Source organism: Oncorhynchus gorbuscha, linkage group LG13, assembly GCF_021184085.1.
Source record: "Oncorhynchus gorbuscha isolate QuinsamMale2020 ecotype Even-year linkage group LG13, OgorEven_v1.0, whole genome shotgun sequence".
Taxonomy (NCBI): Eukaryota; Metazoa; Chordata; class Actinopteri; order Salmoniformes; family Salmonidae; genus Oncorhynchus; species Oncorhynchus gorbuscha.
In genome coordinates, this window is record NC_060185.1 from 79,520,444 (window position 1) to 79,543,529 (window position 23,086).

Here is a 23,086-nt window from a genome sequence, read left to right on the forward strand (position 1 = left end):
GAAGGCTCCTGTACATACAGAACTGACAACAACCACACCTTGCTGTATTTGTGCTTGATAATTGGCTAGTAATGTGCGTGGCGATGTCCTTCAGAAGTCCATTACTGGTTGCGTAGAGTGCCTTGGTCTGTGATGATGACACGGTCATGACACAGTGTGGGCCGGGACAATTGGTTTCTCATTGCAACCTGTGTTATGAGCCCCTTAATGAGACAAGGCAGTTGCAAGGGCACTCACTAGAAAGAGAGAGAGTGAGGGGGAACCACTTGACAAGAGGTGTTTGTTGTAAAAAGGATACAGACAAAACAGGAGCACAAGCGACTAGAGCTGTGGAAGTCATTACATTTTGTCATGTCAGACAGTTATTGTCATGCAAAAGACTGCCGGATTCATGGAAATTGACCGTTAATTAACATAAACATGTTTAGCATCTCCAGGCCACTGATGCGAGCCTTTGGAACATCTACATTTAAACAAGACTATTAAATCAATTTATTATACACCATCCCAATAAATCATTTTTTTTGCAGGTCTAGAGAAACATTATGATATGAAGAAAATGTCTTTCAGAAAAACAGGATATGAGTTGGCCTGCTGTATCTTACAGTACCTGGCTAAGCTCATGCCATAGGCTGTGTTCACTTAGCTGACAAGATATGATTATAAGTCCAGGCCATTATTTTATACATGTTTTTATAGCAAAAATAATATAATTGAACTTATAACATAACTGAATAAAATAGAAAGGATATTTTTCCAATTACAGAGCGAGTGTGCATATGAAGTGGCTATGTTGAGTAGCACGCGGTCCAGCAGGTATATCTCACTGGTCACCCCCAAACTCCCTTATCTTACCTCATTTGCACTCACTGTATATAGACTTTTTGTTTTCTTTGTTCTACTGTATTATTGACTATGTTTTGTTTATTCCATGTGTAACTCTGTGTTGTTGTATGTGTCAAATTGCTATGCTTTATCTTGGCCTGGTCACAGTTGCAAATGAGAACTTGTTCTCAACTAGCCTACCTGGTTAAATAAAGGTGAAATAAAAAAATAAGTGATCATTTGAAACAGGTCCTACAGTATATGCTAGATTTAGAGTTATTTGGCAATTTTAGTTGTGAAGGATACAAACCTTAGAATGCCTTAGAAATATAAATATATATGGGCTGCATGATAGCGACTACAGGCTATTTACGATTTCAGAAAGTCGCAAAAAGCTTGTGCTCTGATCCTTGCCTCCGGCTGCACAGCTGTTCTCTCATCAAGTGATCATACTTTCACCCATCAGAATATTCTCAATTTAATCTCGTCTTTACTATTATGTGAAATGAGTTCTGATTCAGAATGGCCCATTATTAAATGTGCAGGAACAGGGGCAGGGGAAAAAGACGTAATCTGTACCTGAATAGTGAATGGAGGTCGTGAGCTCCCACCGGTATATTTTTTATTTCTTTTTCTTCTCTTCTCGTGATGTCCAGTTGGTAGTGACAGTCTTGTCCCATCGTTGCAATTCCCGTACGGATTCGGGAGAGAAGGTTGAGAACCATGCATCCTCCGAAACACAACCCTGCCAAGCCGCACTGCTTCTTCACACACTGCTCGCTTAACCCGGAAGCCAGCCGCACCAATGTGTCGGAAGAAACACTGGCGACCGTGTCAGCGTGCATGAGCCCGGCCTGCAACAGGAGTCGCTAGAGCGCGATGGGACAAGGACATCCCGGCCGGCCAAACCCTTCCCTAACTCAGATGATGCTGGGCCAATTGGGTGCCGCCTCATGGGTCTCCTGCCCCGGCAAGGACACAGGCAGGCATGGAACCCGGGTCTGTAGTGAAGCCTCAAGGACTTCGATGCAATGCCTTAGACCACTGCTCCACTCAGTAGGCCCTCCACCAGTACATTTTGTCGGCTACTTCGGTTTTACAGCGGAGAATGTGCTTAATATGAGCAGCTGAGAAATAAATATAACACTTATTTCACTCCACACATCAACCATTTTTTGGGGAGCATATTCTCACTGGCCCGACAGGTATTATCTCACTGGCCCGACAGGTAGTATCTCACTGGCCCGACAGGTAGTATCTCACTGGCCCGACAGGTAGTATCTCACTGGCCCGACAGGTAGTATCTCACTGGCCCGACAGGTAGTATCTCACTGGCCCGACAGGTAGTATCTCACTGGCCCGACAGGTAGTATCTCACTGGCCCGACAGGTAGTATCTCACTGGCCCGACAGGTATTATCTCACTGGCCCGACAGGTAGTATCTCACTGGCCCGACAGGTAGTATCTCACTGGCCCGACAGGTAGTATCTCACTGGCCCGACAGGTAGTATATCACTGGCCCGACAGGTAGTATCTCACTGGCCCGACAGGTAGTATCTCACTGGCCCGACAGGTAGTATCTCACTGGCCCGACAGGTAGTATCTCACTGGCCCGACAGGTAGTATCTCACTGGCCCGACAGGTAGTATCTCACTGGCCCGACAGGTATTATCTCACTGGCCCGACAGGTATCTCACTGGCCCGACAGGTATTATCTCACTGGCCCGACAGGTATTATCTCACTGGCCCGACAGGTATTATCTCACTGGCCCGAGGTATTATCTCACTGGCCCGACAGGTATTATCTCACTGGCCCGACAGGTATTATCTCACTGGCCCGACAGGTATTATCTCACTGGCCCGACAGGTATCTCACTGGCCCGACAGGTATATCTCACTGGCCCGACAGGTATTATCTCACTGGCCCGACAGGTATTATCTCACTCTCACTATTATCTCACTGGCCCGACAGGTATTATCTCACTGGCCCGACAGGTATTATCTCACTGGCCCGACAGGTATTATCTCACTGGCCCGACAGGTATTATCTCACTGGCCCGACAGGTATTATCTCACTGGCCCGACAGGTATTATCTCACTGGGTAGTATCCCTGACAGGTAGTATCTCACTGGCCCGATCTCACTGGCCCGACAGGTAGTATCTCACTGGCCCGACAGGTAGTATCTCACTGGCCCGACAGGTAGTATCTCACTGGCCCGACAGGTAGTATCTCACTGGCCCGACAGGTAGTATCTCCCGACAGGTAGTATCTCACTGGCCCGACAGGTAGTATCTCACTGGCCCGACAGGTAGTATCTCACTGGCCCGACAGGTACTGGCCCGACAGGTATCTCACTGGCCCGACAGGTAGTATCTCACTGGCTCTCACTGGCCCGACAGGTATTATCTCACTGGCCCGACAGGTATTATCTCACTGGCCCGACAGGTATTATCTCACTGGCCCGACAGGTATTATCTCACTGGTATTATCTCACTGGCCCGACAGGTATTATCTCACTGGCCCGACAGGTATTATCTCACTGGCCCGACAGGTATTATCTCACTGGCCCGACAGGTATTATCTCACTGGCCCGACAGGTATTATCTCACTGGCCCGACAGGTATTATCTCACTGACCCGACAGGTATTATCTCACTGACCCGACAGGTATTATCTCACTGGCCCGACAGGTATTATCTCACTGGCCCGACAGGTATTATCTCACTGGCCCGACAGGTATTATCTCACTGGCCCGACAGGTAGTATCTCACTGGCCCGACAGGTAGTATCTCACTGGCCCGACAGGTATTATCTCACTGGCCCGACAGGTATTATCTCACTGGCCCGACAGGTATTATCTCACTGGCCCGACAGGTATTATCTCACTGGCCCGACAGGTATTATCTCACTGGCCCGACAGGTATTATCTCACTGGCCCGACAGGTATTATCTCACTGGCCCGACAGGTATTATCTCACTGGCCCGACAGGTATTATCTCACTGGCCCGACCCGAGGTAGTATCTCACTGGCCCGACAGGTATTATCTCACTGGCCCGACAGGTATTATCTCACTGGCCCGACAGGTATTATCTCACTGGCCCGACAGGTATTATCTCACTGACCCGACAGGTATTATCTCACTGGCCCGACAGGTATTATCTCCCGACAGGTATTATCTCACTGACCCTCAGGTATTATCGACAGGTATTATCTCACTGACCCGACAGGTATTATCTCACTGACCCGACAGGTATTATCTCACTGACCCGACAGGTATTATCTCACTGACCCGACAGGTATTATCTCACTGACCCGACAGGTATTATCTCACTGGCCCGACAGGTATTATCTCACTGACCCGACAGGTATTATCTCACTGACCCGACAGGTATTATCTCACTGGCCCGACAGGTAGTATCTCACTGGCCCGACAGGTATTATCTCACTGGCCCGACAGGTATTATCTCACTGGCCCGACAGGTAGTATCTCACTCCCGACAGGTCTCACTGGCCCGACAGGTATTATCTCACTGGCCCGACAGGTATTATCTCACTGACCCGACAGGTATTATCTCACTGACCCGACAGGTATTATCTCACTGACCCGACAGGTATTATCTCACTGGCCCGACAGGTATTATCTCACTGGCCCGACAGGTATTATCTCACTGGCCCGACAGGTATTATCTCACTGACCCGACAGGTATTATCTCACTGACCCGACAGGTATTATTCCAGCCAAACTCTGTATGACATGGGTTCTCCAATCTTGTTTCTGCAGCTACCTGGCGCTTAATTTGGGAAACAAAGTTAAATCTGTTTGGGAACATCTGGAGCAGGTATTCCCAGGGGTACACGCAATGCCGTCAGGGGTACGCCAAAAAAATGTGATTCACACATTATATATATAGATAAAATGTGGGCCGGGACAATTGGTTTCTCAATGCAACCTGTGTTATTAGCCCCTTAACGAGAAAAAGCAACGCAATAATTTTTATACAGTGCTAAATATTTGGGCAAGGTTTTTTTCTTGCCTGAGTAGCTGCGTTTCACTGCCAAAAAACTATTAAACCACCTAGTGGTCAGCGAAATAACAACACTATGTCAAATACAGGTAGCTTGGTCAAATAATTCACATCCAATCACATTAACCGTTACTCTCTCACGGGAAACCTTCACTCTTGCGCAGACATTTAGAAACTAAACATGACAACTTGAAAAATAAACCAGAGGAGTTTTTGAGCGAGAATAAAGACAACTTTGGAGTAGTAAGACATGTATAAAAGCAACAGATACCATTAATAAGAAGGTGCTAGAAGCGTCTTATATGGTGAGCTATCAAGTGGCTAGGACAGGCAAGCCCTATACTACTGTGGAGGACTTCATTCTCCCTGCTGCTGTAGATATTGCTGGGACAATGCTGGGGGAAAAAGCCAAAAAAACTATACAGATAATGACTTCATCAAATAACACTTTCACGACGCATCAGTGACATGGCAGGAGATGTTTTGAAACAATTACTGCTTTGCATACAAGCCAGCGAATTATATGCGTTGGAGCTGGATGAGTCAACAGACGTGGCGGGCCTGCACAGCTCCTGGTGTATGTCTGTTATGTTTATGGGGGATCAATTAAGGAAGACATCCTCTTCTGCAAACCACTGGAAACCAGGACAACATGAGAGGATATTTTTAAAGTACTGGACAGCTTGGTGACATCAAATGGACTTTGGTGGTCAAGATGTGTTGGTATCTGTACTGACGGCGCAAAAGCCATGACAGGGAGACAGAGTGGAGTGGAGTGGTAACGCGCGTGCTCGCAGTTGCTCCCGACACCAATTGAGCACACTGCAGCATCCCCCGAGAGGCTCTTGCTGCCAAGGGAATGCCTGACAGCTTGAAAGACATTTTGGACACTACAGTGAAAATGGTTGACTTTGTTAAAGCAAGACCCTGAACTCTCGTGTATTTTATGCATTATGCAATGATATGTGCAGCACCCATGTAACCATTTTACAACAGACAGAAGTGTGCAGGTTATCAAGGAGCAAAGTTTTTACATGTTTTTTGGAATTAAAAGACGAGCTAAATGTTTTCTTTACTGACCATAATATTAACTTGTCTGACCGATTGCATGATGACAAGCTTCTCACACGACTGGCCTATCTGGGTGAATTATTTTTATTGCCTGAATGGATTACAGGGACTCTCTGCAACTATATTCAACATGTGGGATAAAATTTAAGCTATGATTAAGAAGTTGGAGCTCTTATCTGTCTGCATTAACAAGGACAACACACAGGTCTTTCCATCATTGCATGATTTTGTTGTGTGCAAATTAACTCAAGCTTACGGCTAATGTCAAATGTGATATAGCGAAGCATCTGGTGAACTGGGTGCACAATTACGCAGGTACTTTCCCGAAACGGATGACACAAACAACTGGATTCGTTATCCCTTTCATGCCCTGTCTCCAGTCCACTTACATACAAGAGAGCCTCATTAACAAGAGAGCCTCATCAAAATTGCAACAAGCGGTTCTGTGAAAATTGAATTAAATCAGAAGCCACTGCCAAATTTCTGGATAGGGCTGCGCTCAGAGTATCCTGCCTTGGCATATCAGCTGTTAAGACACTGATGCCCTTTGCAAACACATACCTAGGTGAGGGTGGATTCTCGGCCATCATTAGCATGAAATACTAATACTAAATACAGGCACAGACTGTGTGTGGAAAATGATTTAAGACAGACTCTCCAATACAAATCAACATTGCAGAATTATGTGGTGAGTTATTCACCATTTTCGATTAACAAATAAAGGTTTTATATGTAAGATGGCTAAATAAAGAGCAAAATCATTGATCCATAAAAGCGTCTGCTAAATGGCATATATATTATTATTATTATTATTATTATTATTATTATATTATTATTTGTGCCCTGGTCCTATAAGAGCTCTTTGTCACTTCCCACGAGCCGGGTTGTGACAAAAACTCACACTCATTCTTATGTTTAATAAATGTAACGTATAGTGTGTGGGGCAGGCTTACAATGATGGCAACAAATAAAAACCTTTGGGGGTGCGCTGACCCTGGTGCTAGAGGGAGTACGCAGCTGGATGTTGAATGTTTGAAGGGGTACGGGACTATAAAAAGTTTGGGAACCACTGATCTAGAGTAACATGTTTGCAAGCCTATTAATTATGACAAAAAAAATCAAAAGCTCTATTACTAGGCTATTCAAAATCAAATACAAATTCTAAGCCAACTCTGAATTTGTTGAATTTAGACTAGACCAATTATCTACCAATGATATCTTAAATCAGCATTTTATTTTTCACAGTCAATGAACCAACATTATTGCCTAGGGCTATAGGTTCTCTCACAGACTCATGGACAGACATTTTGGAAAGTAGCATGAGGTTACCAGTCCATCCAGTATACATACTAATACAGTCCACACTGTGATTACTAGAATTTGTTACATTTTGGAGTATAGGCTGGACCAATTATGTACCAAAGACATGTTAAATCAGTTTAGTTTTATGTATGAGGGCTGTTGTGGTGATGGTCTGATGGGAGACTAGTAGCTGTGGGCCTCTCTCCTCTTGCCACTCGCCGTCTTATTTCAATCACTATGGAGGGGCCAACCGCAGCCCTACTGTAGCTAATTCACATCAGCTTCTGACGCTGTGGCTCTGCTCTGCAAACAACAGTGTACAGTATCATGTGTATGCTTATTACAGAAGTCATATTCAAAGGAAGCCCTCACAAATATCCATTGGATGTGATAGTAAAGGAAGCACCACGGAAATCAAGGAACTGCAGAGGGTTTAAGGCTGTGACGATACCAGTATTGCAATATTTTTTCCATTTCAAAAATGAAAACTCTTAGACTATGTTTACACAGGCATCCCAATTCTGACCATTAATTGTGCAAAAGATCAGAATGGGTCTGTTGTTTTAAACACAGCCTTAGATGTAAACATTATGATTCATCCCTGATACTGATGGACACATAGGGTCATTATAGTAAGCATACAGTTTGGAACAAGGCCGTTTCATTTTTAATCACTTGCATACTTCACTTACACTCATTGGCTCCTGTGACAGGAGACCATGTTCATGGGCCGCGACACTCCTACTCTCTGGAAGCTTGAGGTAACTAATGCCATGCTAGAGTGGTTACTTGAAAGTTTGATGGCCCTTGACAAGGTAACCTGCTGTGAATGCAAAGCTCAACCACAGATGAAGGATGAATGAAGTGCCCCTCTGAACTCCTCTATGGATAGCCTATTGAACCCAACCAGCACATGAGAAGGAAATTAGAGTTGAGTGGCATAGGAGTTCAGGAAGAGATCGGCTCTGCATTTCATGGATTGGCTGGTCATATACTTACTGCTTATATTGACAAAGGGGGAGGGGTCTGAGGTCATTTTGTTTCTTTCTCATTATTGTCTTGTCTACGTGAGTAGGCTAATTTATAAAATTACAGTTGTGTCATTCTGAAAGGATAATTATAATTCTGCATCGTTTGTAAACCAAATTGACTGGTTTGGAGATAATTGCATTGTTCATCTCATGTCTTGCATATCGGGGGGGGTAACAGAATGTGAAGTCTAAATATTACAATTTCACCCTGCTAGAAGAAATGATCAGCCTTACACTGGAATACAGCCTGGTTGCGTGATTACAGCTAAATACATTTGCAATTGTGCGACAATTACGGTTGTACGAGAGATTCAATGGCAAGCATTTTTCTAATTGTTTCTTATATTTCCCTATTTTACTTAGTAGTGCTACAATAGAAGTGTTAACTTTCTTTCGAATTTGTAACAATCCACAAAATACTGTGCTGAAATAACATTGTGGAACTCCAAGAGAGGTTCAAATGCTTCAATTCCTTTGAAATCAATCACTTTTAGATGAAAATACGAGATTGTTTCTAATGGACAAATGCTTCCAATCGACGTGGAGCACGTCAAACACAGCAGGGACGAGTCAAATCTAGACGCCCTCTCTGCTTAACCGTGTCTTACAGTAGATGACAGATACTGACCCTAACCCAAAGCTTCTGGCCCTCCTCTCTCTCCACTCCATTGATACAGCAGCATGTCCCAAATCACTGCTTTACTCCACTGCTTCAGCCCGCCCTCCATGCATCCTCCTCACCAGTCTCAAAACTAATTGTAGCTCCAGCACCGTATCGACAGATCCCCTCGGCAGCAGCTGATGCTGTCTAATTTAACTAGTGCCCCACCTGAGTGTGTGAGGTAGTTTGCCAATACAAGCCTGCCCACTGGTTGTTGCTAAATACATTTGAGGATTTTGTGGGAGACACATATGTAGTCTTTTTTTGGGGCCTTACACAACCTGCTCAAACGAACACCCTCCCAAAATGGATTCATTAACAAAAGGAAGACTGTGATATCCTCATTAAGTGGAGTACAGTGTTGTAAAGAGGCTCCAGTTAAGTGGTAGACTAGAGGCGAGGGTTGGGGTTAGGGACATGTCACTGCTGCTGCAAACCGCCATAAGACACAGCCTGAGTAATCATTTACTTTGCCGTAAACATGTGGTTCACCAATGGTAAGGTGTTCTCACTGTAAGAGAAATTACAGCACCTCCAAGCAACAATCTCCATCGGCGCTGCTTGAAAAATCTGTTACATGCTTTAAAAAAGAAAACAGGGAAAAACGGATGACTCTGGTCCTAACAGAGAAGACGGATGACTCTGGTCCTAACAGAGAAGACGGATGACTCTGGTCCTAACAGAGAAGACGGATGACTCTGGTCCTAACAGAGAAGACGGATGACTCTGGTCCTAACAGAGAATACGGATGACTCTGGTCCTAACAGAGAATACGGATGACTCTGGTCCTAACAGAGGATATGGATGACTCTGGTCCTAACAGAGAAGACAGATGAGTCTGGTCCTAACAGAGAAGACAGATGACTCTGGTCCTAACAAAGAAGACAGATGACTCTGGTCCTAACAGAGAAGACAGATGACTCTGGTCCTAACAGAGAAGACAGATGAGTCTGGTCCTAACAGAGAAGACAGATGAGTCTGGTCCTAACAGAGAAGACAGATGAGTCTGGTCCTAACAGAGAAGAGAGATGACTCTGGTCCTAACAGAGAAGAGAGATGACTCTGGTCCTAACAGAGAAGAGAGATGACTCTGGTCCTAACAGAGAAGAGAGATGACTCTGGTCCTAACAGAGAAGAGAGATGACTCTGGTCCTAACAGAGAAGACAGATGACTCTGGTCCTAACAGAGAAGACAGATGACTCTGGTCCTAACAGAGAAGACAGATGACTCTGGTCCTAACAGAGAAGACAGATGACTCTGGTCCTAACAGAGAAGACAGATGACCCTGGTCCTAACAGAGAAGACAGATGACCCTGGTCCTAACAGAGAAGACAGATGACCCTGGTCCTAACAGAGAAGACAGATGACTCTGGTCCTAACAGAGAAGATGAGTCTGGTCCTAACAGAGAAGACAGATGAGTCTGGTCCTAACAGAGAAGACAGATGACTCTGGTCCTAACAGAGAAGACAGACGAGTCTGGTCCTAACAGAGAAGACAGATGAGTCTGGTCCTAACAGAGAAGACAGATGACTCTGGTCCTAACAGAGAAGACAGATGACTCTGGTCCTAACAGAGAAGACAGATGACTCTGGTCCTGAACAGAGAAGACAGATGAGTCTGGTCCTAACAGAGAAGACAGATGAGTCTGGTCCTAACAGAGAAGACAGATGAGTCTGGTCCTAACAGAGAAGACAGATGACTCTGGTCCTAACAGAGAAGACAGATGACTCTGGTCCTAACAGAGAAGACAGATGACTCTGGTCCTAACAGAGAAGACAGATGAGTCTGGTCCTAACAGAGAAGACAGATGAGTCTGGTCCTAACAGAGAAGACAGATGAGTCTGGTCCTAACAGAGAAGACAGATGAGTCTGGTCCTAACAGAGAAGACAGATGAGTCTGGTCCTAACAGAGAAGACAGATGACTCTGGTCCTAACAGAGAAGAGAGATGACTCTGGTCCTAACAGAGAAGACAGATGACTCTGGTCCTAACAGAGAAGACAGATGACTCTGGTCCTAACAGAGAAGACAGATGACTCTGGTCCTAACAGAGAAGACAGATGACTCTGGTCCTAACAGAGAAGACAGATGACTCTGGTCCTAACAGAGAAGACAGATGACTCTGGTCCTAACAGAGAAGACAGATGACTCTGGTCCTAACAGAGAAGATGAGTCTGGTCCTAACAGAGAAGACAGATGAGTCTGGTCCTAACAGAGAAGACAGATGACTCTGGTCCTAACAAAGAAGACAGACGACTCTGGTGCTAACAGAGAAGACAGACGAGTCTGGTCCTAACAGAGAAGACAGATGAGTCTGGTCCTAACAGAGAAGACAGATGAGTCTGGTCCTAACAGAGAAGACAGATGACTCTGGTCCTAACAAAGAAGACAGATGACTCTGGTCCTAACAGAGAAGACAGATGACTCTGGTCCTAACAGAGAAGACAGATGAGTCTGGTCCTAACAGAGAAGACAGATGAGTCTGGTCCTAACAGAGAAGACAGATGACTCTGGTCCTAACAAAGAAGACAGATGACTCTGGTCCTAACAAAGAAGACAGATGACTCTGGTCCTAACAAAGAAGACAGATGACTCTGGTCCTAACAAAGAAGACAGATGACTCTGGTCCTAACAGAGAAGACAGATGACTCTGGTCCTAACAAAGAAGACAGATGACTCTGGTCCTAACAAAGAAGACAGATGACTCTGGTCCTAACAGAGAAGACAGATGACTCTGGTCCTAACAGAGAAGACAGATGACTCTGGTCCTAACAGAGAAGACAGATGACTCTGGTCCTAACAGAGAAGACAGATGACTCTGGTCCTAACAGAGAAGACAGATGACTCTGGTCCTAACAGAGAAGACAGATGACTCTGGTCCTAACAGAGAAGACAGATGAGTCTGGTCCTAACAGAGAAGACAGATGAGTCTGGTCCTAACAGAGAAGACAGATGACTCTGGTCCTAACAGAGAAGACAGATGACTCTGGTCCTAACAGAGAAGACAGATGACTATGGTCCTAACAGGTGACTCTGAAGGCATTTGAGTGCCATCTCGCCATTTAATTTGCATCTCCCAACCGAAGTGCCTGCGGAGGCAAGGTTAATGCAGACGTACATTGTCATGCCGGGAAGGAGACGGATGTGAAAAGTTGTACACTCATGAATGCAAACACACTCATTTTCTTACAGTGAAAAGAAGATAAATGAGAAAAACATAATACATTTCAATGAACTTTGTAATTTCAATGAACTTTGTCTCTTATTAGACGTGCAACCTTGCTATATGACTTGCCTCCATTTACGCAATTACGATTCAGCTAGATTTCAACAGGGTTTCACAGTGCGAGCGAGAGACAACCATTTCCTTTTGGCTGTTGTCAATAATTGAAGATTAAATAGCAAGGTCACACATAAGCATATGCAAAACACCACTAAATTAATGCTGCTTGCAACTCCTAGAATCCCTCGGGCGATAGATAAATTAACTGGGAGTAGAATAAAGCCCATATGAAGAGAACAGCCCCAGTTGAAATCGTATTTAAAAGATGGAATATTACACAACACATTGTCTGTATTCAATTATGCTAAGAGTGTGTGTGAATGCAAGTACACTCGAGCAGTGGAAATTGTTTACGTGAGGATTTCTAGTGCAGAGTGCAGAGTAGTGTACTCTGTGGCTGAACGCTTGCCTGAATAGACCGACGGTAGTGTTGAATAGGGTGCACTCTCTCTATTAGTACCTACAGCTCCATCTGTCGCTACTTTACCTTGGACCAGTTGACCCTCTTCATGACGACCTCAGGCTTGTAGGTCTTCTTGGCCTCCAGTCCATAAGGCAGCTTGATGACAGGTATGGCCATCATAGGAGGTGGAGGGATACCTGGAGCCCCGGGGAAGGGTGGGGGAGGTGGGGAGCCCCGGGGAAGGGTGGGGGAGGTGGGGGACCACAACCGGGGGAGGGGGTGGTGGGGGTGGCCCTACACCTGGAGGTGGCGGGGGTGGAGGCGGAGGGGGCATGCTGGCCATGCCAGGAGGCGGCGGAGGAGGGGGTGCCAATCCCCCCGGTAGGGCTGGAGGTGGGACTCCTGTCCCGGCCGCCGCTGGTCCGGCTGCAATCTACAAAGATGGGAGATCAATGTTAATGATGGTGCATATTCACCTGTCATCCCTGCACTCATGTCATCCCCGTCTGCCCTGCAAATCATGTCATCCTTGTCAATCGTAGGCTGGGGACCTGGAGGCCAGAGCTTAACCACCATTACACCAGTCTGGCTAATGGACCTGGGTGATGTCTCTGTTAGGGACTGGAGATGGTCATTACACCAGTATGGGTGATGTCTCTGTTAGGGACTGAAGACGGTCATTACACCAGTCTGGCTAATGGACCTGGGTGATGTCTCTGTTAGGGAGTGAAGACGGTCATTACACCAGTCTGGCTAATGGACCTGGGTGATGTCTCTGTTAGGGACTGAAGACGGTCATTACACCAGTCTGGCTAATGGACCTGGGTGATGTCTCTGTTAGGGACTGAAGATGGTCATTACACCAGTCTGGGTGATGTCTCTGTTAGGGACTGAAGATGGTAATTACACCATTCTGGCTAATTGACCTGGGTGATGTCTCTGTTAGGGAGTGAAGACGGTCATTACACCAGTCTGGCTAATGGACCTGGGTGATGTCTCTGTTAGGGACTGAAGATGGTAATTACACCATTCTGGCTAATTGACCTGGGTGATGTCTCTGTTAGGGACTGAAGATGGTAATTACACCATTCTGGCTAATTGACCTGGGTGATGTCTCTGTTAGGGACTGAAGATGGTCATTACACCAGTATGGGTGATGTCTCTGTTAGGGACTGAAGATGGTAATTACACCAGTCTGGCTAATGGACCTGGGTGATGTCTCTGTTAGGGAGTGAAGACGGTCATTACACCAGTCTGGCTAATGGACCTGGGTGATGTCTCTGTTAGGGACTGAAGATGGTAATTACACCATTCTGGCTAATTGACCTGGGTGATGTCTCTGTTAGGGACTGGAGATGGTCATTACACCAGTATGGGTGATGTCTCTGTTAGGGACTGAAGATGGTACTTACACCATTCTGGCTAATTGACCTGGGTGATGTCTCTGTTAGGGACTGAAGATGATAATTACACCATTCTGGCTAATCGACCTGGGTGATGTCTCTGTTAGGGACTGAAGATGGTATTTACACCAGTCATTTTATCAGTACCCTATCAGCCAGCCAGATGCCAACACTCAGAGGAGTCATTATATCAGTACCCTATCAGCCAACCAGAGGCCAACACTCAGGAGTCATTTTTATCAGTACCCTATCAGCCAACCAGTGGCCAACACTCAGAGGAGTCATTTTATCAGTACCCTATCAGCCAGCCAGAGGCCAACACTCAGAGGAGTCATTTTATCAGTACCCTATCAGCCAGCCAGAGGCCAACACTCAGGAGTCCTAACCAGCTCCGCTCCACCTCACACTGGGGAAAGTGGGTCGCTCAGTTCCCTGAGACAGTCTACCAGACACATTAAATATGTAGTTACATAAACAAGAACCTAATAGGCAGCAGAACAATATTGCAGGGAGGTATGTCACCTTTCCCATTAGAAGTACTCTGGAGAGATCTCTGACATGCGGAGTATATTTGTGGCTATATGTGTCTGGATGAAGCACTGTGTACGTGCAATCTCTGTTCAGTTCCGAGTGTGCATGTATACACCTTTATATACACCATTCAGAATCCAATAAACACCCTTCAGAGGTCACCCTTAAAGGGTATATAAACATATGTAGGGCATTATGCCTTTTTATGTCATACATATTAAGGCTTTATGAATGATTTATGAATGCTGCATATCAACACTATGTAAAGTGTTCCACAAAGAAGAAAAAGAAAGTCCATATTTTTGGAGACTTCTGTGATTCTGAAGTCATTCTGAATATGAATTAAAGTAGAGAACATTTGTATTGTCTATTTATGGAAAAATGATTCCCCCTCTTCTTATACATATGATTCGTTTCATTTAATCAGACTCCAATATAGACAAGCCTAAATTGTTGGTGCTGATTACCATGACAATTGCTTCTGCAGTTGGCTAATAGATGAAGCGTATGAGATGAATAGAGCCACCTGAACCTGAATTGGTAATGAGGAAACTAATGGCATGCTAATGCTATGCCAACACTATCTATTGCAAGAGGGTTTGGTGGGTAGATAATGTATTGTATCAAATCCTCACATACCAGTACATTCATTCCCTATTGACGTGTGTGTGCACAGTGCATGTTCAGCCGACACATAACCATTGGGGAGAAGCCAGGGGATTGTCTGGCCACTGTTAGACATCTAGATAAGCAATGTTGAAGTCGACAAGATGGAGCTCACAAAGGAAGGCTATTAGGCGGTAGACGGGCAAAATTAAACCCATTACCGATAAGACACAGACCAGCCAGTCCCTTGACAAGTCTGCCCTATCATACAGCTCTGCAGCACAAACAGGTATTTATAATCATTGATAAAGGCGGGGGAGACAGGCGAGGTGGGGGGGGTGTTTAGAGACAAAACATATGCAAATGGGGCAATTAGACCGCCCATGGCACAGATAGGATTTGACCTGGTTTGATTAGAAGATGACAATGGTCTTTCTTTCCAAAAGTATGCCCAGCAACAATTACACCACATTGACCAAAAACATTATTGGATTATGTGGGTAATGTGCGTCCGGTCAAATCTTTTGAAGGTATTACGGAGTGCTTGATTACACAATGCCAGCCGTGAAATGTCTATCAGGTAAAACATTTAAAAAGTGGTGAGGAGCGTTTGAAGCAGGCCGCCTCCAAAACCCCTCGACGGGTGCGCTCCCATTCCAATGATTATACGTCTGTCAATCTCAGAGCCCGTCGTGGCCCATTTTCTCTTTTAAGATTAATATGAGAGAATGGAAGCAAATTAGCTGCTAAATTAGAGTGCTGTCTTTTCCACATTCAGGGGCCCTCTGAGCCTGTTATAGCTCATCTCTTGTTTTCCCTCCTCCTCTCTCGTCCCGCCGTGCTGCAGGCCCTCCAGCCTCGTCTATGGAAGGCTAATCAACCCTGCATTCGACAGTGCCCTGGAGGGTTCTACCTTCTCCCACAGGTAAATCACGGGAGTACCTTTCCTTTCCTACATCCTCCAATCATAGCAGCAAGGATCTTCAAGCACCTTCTCCCTATAGCAACATAGTTGTTTTGGTTTCTCTGGTTCAAACATCCATTTTAAAAGGCTGTTTACAGACCAATGGTGCTGTGTTTTGGCCAGGTCTTGGCAGCACCAGCCTGACCACTGACCACAGTTAGCTGGGAGCAAGAGAGAGGTGAGCCTCCTAATGGCTTCTTGGCAGCTAGCCCTCTTGCTAGGCCATCCTCATCTGGAGCGCTGATTAGCGTAGGAGTATGGAGGTATTTGAAATCTAACCCGTTCATTGAGGGGTCCACAGCTTCTAGACCTCAACGGGGGGAAGGTCAGACGGGTGGGTAATTAACTTGGACTATTACGCAATTAAACCTTCCCCCAATCTCGGCTCGAATGAGCAAAGCAGAGATTCAGTCATAAGGTGTTTATTGGGGAGAATTACATCACACGTCCACATTTGATTATCTTCTATGGAACAGTTCATTTGAGATTACTTTAACCTTTATTTAACTAGGCAAGTCAGTTAAGAACAAATTATGATTTTCAATGACGGCCTAGGAACAGTGGGTTAACGGCCTTGTTAAGGGGCAGAACAACAGAGTTTTACCTTGTCAGCTCGGGTATTCGATCTTGCAACCTTTCGGTTACTAGTCCAACGCTCTAACGACTAGGCTACCTGCCGCCCCAGATGTTTCTGTCATAGACCGCTGCACCACTCTGAAGCCACTCTAAGGCACTGCATCTCACTACAGACCTGGTTTGATTCCAGGCTGTATCACAACCGGCCGTGATTGGGAGTCCCATAGGGTGGCGCACAATTGGCCCAGCGTCGTCTGGGTTAGGCAGTCATTGTAAATAAGAATGTTCTTAACTTCTTGGATATAGGGGGCGCTCTTTTAATTTATGGATAAAAAAACGTTCCCGTTTTAAACAAGATATTTTGTCACAAAAAGATGCTTGACTATGCATATAATTGACAGCTTTCGAAAGAAAACACTGACGTTTCCAAAACTGCAAAGATATTGTCTGTGAGTGCCACAGAACTGATGCTACAGGCGAAACCAAGATGACATTTCATACAGGAAGTGCCCCAGATTTTGAATGCGCTGCGTTCCAATGTCTCCTTATATAATAATAATAATAATCATATAATATGTATGGGTCACGAATGAGTTTAGACTTTCTGTCGTTTCTCCAAGGTGTCGACAGCATTGTGACGTATTTGTAGGCAAATCATTGGAAGATTGACCTTAAGAGACTACATCTACCAGGTGGCCGCTTGGTGTCCTCAGTTGCAATTATTGCGTGTATCTCCAGCTGCGTGTATTTTTATTTTGCTTCAAGGAGAAACACAGCAGCCACGAATGATTTATCATCGAATAGATATGTGAAAAACATCTTGAGGATTGATTCTAAACAACGTTTGCCATGTTTCTGTCGATATTATGGAGTTAATTTGGTAAAAAGTTTGGCGTTGTAGAGACTGCATTTTTGGATTTTTTTCTTAGCCAAACGTAATGAACAAAACAGAACGATTTCTCCTACACAAGTAATATTTTTGGAAAAACTGAACATTTGCTATCTAACTGAGAGTATCCTCATTAAAAACATCCGAAGTTCTTCAAAGGTAAATTATTTTATTTGAATGTTTTTCTTGTTTTTGTGAAAATGTTGCCTGCTGAATGCTAGGCTTAATGCTATGCTAGCTATCAATACTCTTACACAAATGCTTGTGTAGCTATGGTTGAAAAGCATATTTTGAAAATCTGAGATGACAGTGTTGTTAACAAAAGCCTAAGCTTGTGAGTGAATATATTTCTTTCATTTCATTTTCGATTTTCATGAATAGTTAATGTTGCGTTATGGTAATGAGCTGGAGGCTATAATTATGCTCCCAGATACGGGATTGCTCGACGCTAGAGGTTAAGTGACTTGCCTAGTTAAAGAAAGGTGAAATAAGAAACTTATAAAAATCTCACAGATTATTACTCATTGTTTGTTTAGTATGATGCAAGGAAATCAAACTTCATAGCATTCTCCAATTACAGACCAAGAGTGTGGCACTATTAACAGATTATGAGGAATATAATGTAGATCACTGCACAATTATCGAAAATCAATAATATGCAAAGATCAGAGCAAACATCATACGTGTAATGTGGGTTGATTGAGTTTGGGGCATTCATGAGTTAATTCAAGATTAGGTTTCTCAATGTGCAGCCAATACTGGTCAACCATGCCAGAAGAATGAAAGGGAAGGGAGGGGCACGGATGCAAAGGTATCACCCACCTGCACCTGGCACTCAGCTTCACTGATGACTTTCTGAGCCTCTTTGAGCTTGTTTGCCTCGCTAGCTAACTGGACACACAAACACACACCCAGACATACACACATATACAGAGAGCAACAGAGAGGCACACAAAGAGGGTGGTTAGCTAGACAGACAAGAGGAACACCAGTACTTTTGTTAACAGAGAACACAGGCCAACACCAGGCACAGACAGGTGAAGCAGAGGAGTAAGTGACAGAAATTCCCAGTTAAAACATGGTTATGATGAAATTAATATAGATAAATTAGTACTACCTGTCACATAGAATACCAAGATCACATTTCTTTCATATCCTCAAACAAGCAAAGTCATTTTCAGCATTTAAAAGTGCCTTTTGTATTAGATGGAAAATAACCTAATTTAGTAATCTACAGAGCCTAGATGAAACAGCCATCCGTGTGTTCACACAGTGGATGACATTTATTTTTGTATCCTCAGAACCCATTCAATGGTCCCCTTTGGAACGCTACGTTCTAACATGTTCTAGCAAATCGCATTCCCTACTTTCCCCTCTCAGATATATACGACAGGCATTGATTTTATCCCAAATATTTTGTTGTCGCTTTGATATTTCACTCTATATGACCTCATCACATTCTAACGTCTTAATAACAGCCGTTGTGTAGATGGGTACAAACTCAACTGCATAGTGAAACATATTTATATGGAGTGGTTCCTACAGAACAACCTTACTGTGGACTGAGGAGTATTAAATATTGAACATGTGTAATGGAAAAGGAGAAGGAATAAGGACTTCCATTTCACCAGAGTTTAGAACCTCGTTGTAAAGTGCAATCTTAAGGTGAATGGGGAACATTTTCTTTTACACTCCATCCTTAACTATGGACTATGGCGAGTTCAAGGCCTCTATTTTAAAAACTGTAACCACGGGATAAGTGGATGTCATGGAACTTGAACCCCTCAGGCATATCTTAGACTCAAAGATGCGATTGATGGAACTCAAGTACATTACACTCAAGTATTAAACCTAAGGTATTGACATAAAAAAAACATTTGAGGTTAATAACAGCCAGAGAAACATGCATGTCAAACACTTGCTACATTTGACGGTGAATTACTTGGCAACCACTGAGAACACATGGCAGTGGTGGTTGTATCGAGAGGCCTGTTGCATTCATGACAAGCTCAGTCCAGTCTGGGAATGAGAGAGGTCTGCAGATAGACTGGCAGAGCCAGATAGGAGAGAGTGATCCGCTACACCTTCCAACCTCATTCCTGGCCATGCTGGTTCAGCTACATGACCTCCAGGTTGTTAAAGCCCATTAATGGCATGGCACAGAATAGGTCCAAGGTATCTACCGCACCTGAAAATTATTCATCTCAACCTCATCCAATTCTATGAATGCCTCCCCCGTTATCTCTGAGCTGAGGTGGGTTCGTAGGGGTTGGCAGGGGTGGGAGGTGGATTAGTTCAATTTGATGTGTTTTCATTGCGTTTTGTCGATGTTTACAGGCGAAACCTGTGCTCGATCGGATCGCGGGGATAATCAAACAGACACATCAAAAGGTGGAAGCTCCCTGAGACAGGCTCTCATTAAATCCGTCGGTTCACAGACAAGGTGAAGTAGCAGGGGCTAGGAGACAGAGAGACATGTTTTTATTTCCACGAAGAGCTCTGTCGACGAGATGTGAACAGAGATCCCACTTCATTCATATTCAATAAAACGACAGATGTACCACCACAGCAGCTTTGATGAACAATCTGAGTGTAGTGTCTTTGCATGGATTTAGAGGTGCTGCACTCCGGAAGATAATGGCTTAGTACAACACTGTGTTCATCTGTTGCAGTTTCAACCCTTTTAAAACAGGTTGACTAGAAACTTTGTTTTCAAGGGAAGAAACAGGCCTGTACATCATCACCAGGAAGGATACGCTTTTGAATTCAAATAATTGTCTTATTGAAACGGAGTATCTTGTTAGCGCCCACATTTCCATTTATGAGCTTCATTGCACGACTTCAACACCGCAACCTAAATATTGCTGTGATTGCAAAATGTGTACCTCCTGATAACATGTTGCCAGATAAACAAAATAATCTCTGTCATGATCGCGGCGGAAATTGTGAGAGCTATGGTACATCTCCTACAGTATGCCCGAAGAGATCAAATTGACGACGCATGTCTGTTCTTAGCAAGAGTGTTCCTAGTGAGGAGGATCCTACTCAAAAGGTAACAGTCTTTCTCTGTGCCTCCAATGTGAAAGCAATAGAAGAAAACCTTTGAAAAATCACCTTATACTACACATACACATTTCTTAAAGAAACCAATTTGACCACGAGCGCATTCCTGCCATGCAGAGCGTGACAACATACATGTTTACATCGAGCCCTTTTTTAGACCAACACACCCCCTGGATGTAACTTGAAGAACTCGCAGCCATATTCAAGTGAGCTCTCGCCAAGCGCATTAGATGTTTCCCTGCTGAGGCAGATGTCTGTTGATGTGCAAAGCTCCAGCAGCCTTTGAAGGCGCGTTCAGAGACGGCAGGAAGAGAAGGAGCTGACTCTCGGGGGCTTCACTCCGCTACACTACCTGTTAATGCACCACAAACAGACTGGCTTCAAAAGACCGGGGGCCTGTTAGTGGGAGGGGAAAAAGCCTGGAAAAACAGTGCTTAAAAAGGAGCACTCAGGGAAAGCAGGTAAGCAGAGGGTGACACTGCCTCATGCAATGAGAGAGGGCAAAGCAGAGAGGGAGAGAGAGAGAGAGAGAAGACAAAGCAGAGAGAGAGAAGACAAAGCAGAGAGAGAGAGATAGGAGACAAAGCAGAGAGAGAGAGAAGACAAAGCAGAGAGAGAGAGAAGACAAAGCAGAGAGAGAGAAGACAAAGCAGAGAGAGAGAAGACAAAGCAGAGAGAGAGAGAAGACAAAGCAGAGAGAGAGAAGACAAAGCAGAGAGAGAGAGAAGACAAAGCAGAGAGAGAGAAGACAAAGCAGAGAGAGAGAAGACAAAGCAGAGAGAGAGAGAAGACAAAGCAGAGAGAGAGAGATAGGAGACAAAGCAGAGAGAGAGAGATAGGAGACAAAGCAGAGAGAGAGAAGACAAAGCAGAGAGAGAGAAGACAAAGCAGAGAGATAGAAGACAAAGCAGAGAGAGAGAGATAGAAGACAAAGCAGAGAGAGAGAAGACAAAGCAGAGAGAGAGAAGACAAAGCAGAGAGAGAGAAGACAAAGCAGAGAGAGAGAGATAGAAGACAAAGCAGAGAGAGAGAGAAGACAAAGCAGAGAGAGAGAGAAGACAAAGCAGAGAGAGAGAGATAGAAGACAAAGCAGAGAGAGAGAGAAGACAAAGCAGAGAGAGAGAGAAGACAAAGCAGAGAGAGAGAAGACAAAGCAGAGAGAGAGAAGACAAAGCAGAGAGAGAGAAGACAAAGCAGAGAGAGAGAAGACAAAGCAGAGAGAGAGAAGACAAAGCAGAGAGAGAGAAGACAAAGCAGAGAGAGAGAGAAGACAAAGCAGAGAGAGCGAGAGAAGACAAAGCAGAGAGAGAGAGAAGACAAAGCAGAGAGAGAGAGAAGACAAAGCAGAGAGAGCGAGAGAAGACAAAGCAGAGAGAGAGAAGGCACGGAAAAAAGCAGAAATATAGAGACCAGAGAAAAAGAGAGGATGATAGAGGTGCGGACGGGACCCCGGCCACCATGTTGGCCTCATGAATTTGTGAATGCAGCGGGCGGGCAATCGTTGGGGCGATGAGTGAATGATGAACGAGTTTGGCCGAGAGAGAAGGTAACGAGTGGCAACATGGCACTCCGGCAGATGAAGTGGGGGAGTGAGGACTGCACACAAATTAAGTGCAATCGGGGAAGAAAGAAAAAAAACTTGCCTCTGTCTAGACAGGAAGAGGACTACGCCTCACGCCACGCACTAATACTGACAATAAATTATCACTGAGGCTGCCCGGGACCTTAATGACAGCAACTTGTCTTTGGAAAAAGTCCAGGCGACGCAGTACAGAGCTAAATGTGCAGGTGCGGAAAAGGGATGTGGAACGCGGACATTTGCAACTGCCACAGAATTTAGTTTGGAGGAAAACAATCTCAGCTACTGGATGCCATACCATCTTTCAACACTGGCTTATATTACATTCAGTAAGCAGGGAAGCAAACTGCCCTTTTGTCCCAAGGCAACACTGAAGTGTTTCAAATTGGGTTAAGGAGGAAATAGCAGTCATTTTCTGTGCTTAGGTTTGAGGGGTTTTGTCTGGGAAAAGATGGGGATGCCAAGGCCAGAGAAGAAATGAAATCCATCTCTGTGATAATACAATTGCATGGAACAGGCTGCCATGGAGCAATTCAGCCAATATCAAATCCGACATTTTAAAAAGGAGATGAACCCTTTACTGAATCAAACGCTCCCGTATGGCTAGAAAATACCCACTTAGAGCCTGGCATCCGTGACTGGGGTAGAAAGGTTTCAATTTGACCAAATTAGTAAAAGTCATTTTTTCTCACAACCGGAATAGTCCTTTCCTACAGTCAAATGATCAAATCGTCCTTTAGGGAGGAATGTTATGAATAATAAATAAACATTATTTTTTGAAAGCCGAAAATCCGGTGTTTCTCTATCATACGGTTTTGTTATAATTCAGTCTTCTGAATTGTATATAAAGTGTAATAGTGCAATGCAAACT

The 23,086-nt window shown here is 44.5% G+C and overlaps 1 protein-coding gene across 1 annotated transcript in view; it reads right to left on the bottom strand.

Annotated features, from left to right (window-relative positions):
* Positions 1–23,086, bottom strand: part of diaph2 (diaphanous-related formin 2) — a 732,655-nt gene that overhangs the window by 464,120 nt on the left and 245,449 nt on the right. Inside the window, 3 exon segments of the mRNA XM_046295877.1 lie at positions 12,689–12,838; positions 12,840–13,037; positions 18,396–18,464. Coding sequence (XP_046151833.1) covers positions 12,689–12,838; positions 12,840–13,037; positions 18,396–18,464 — 417 coding nt within the window.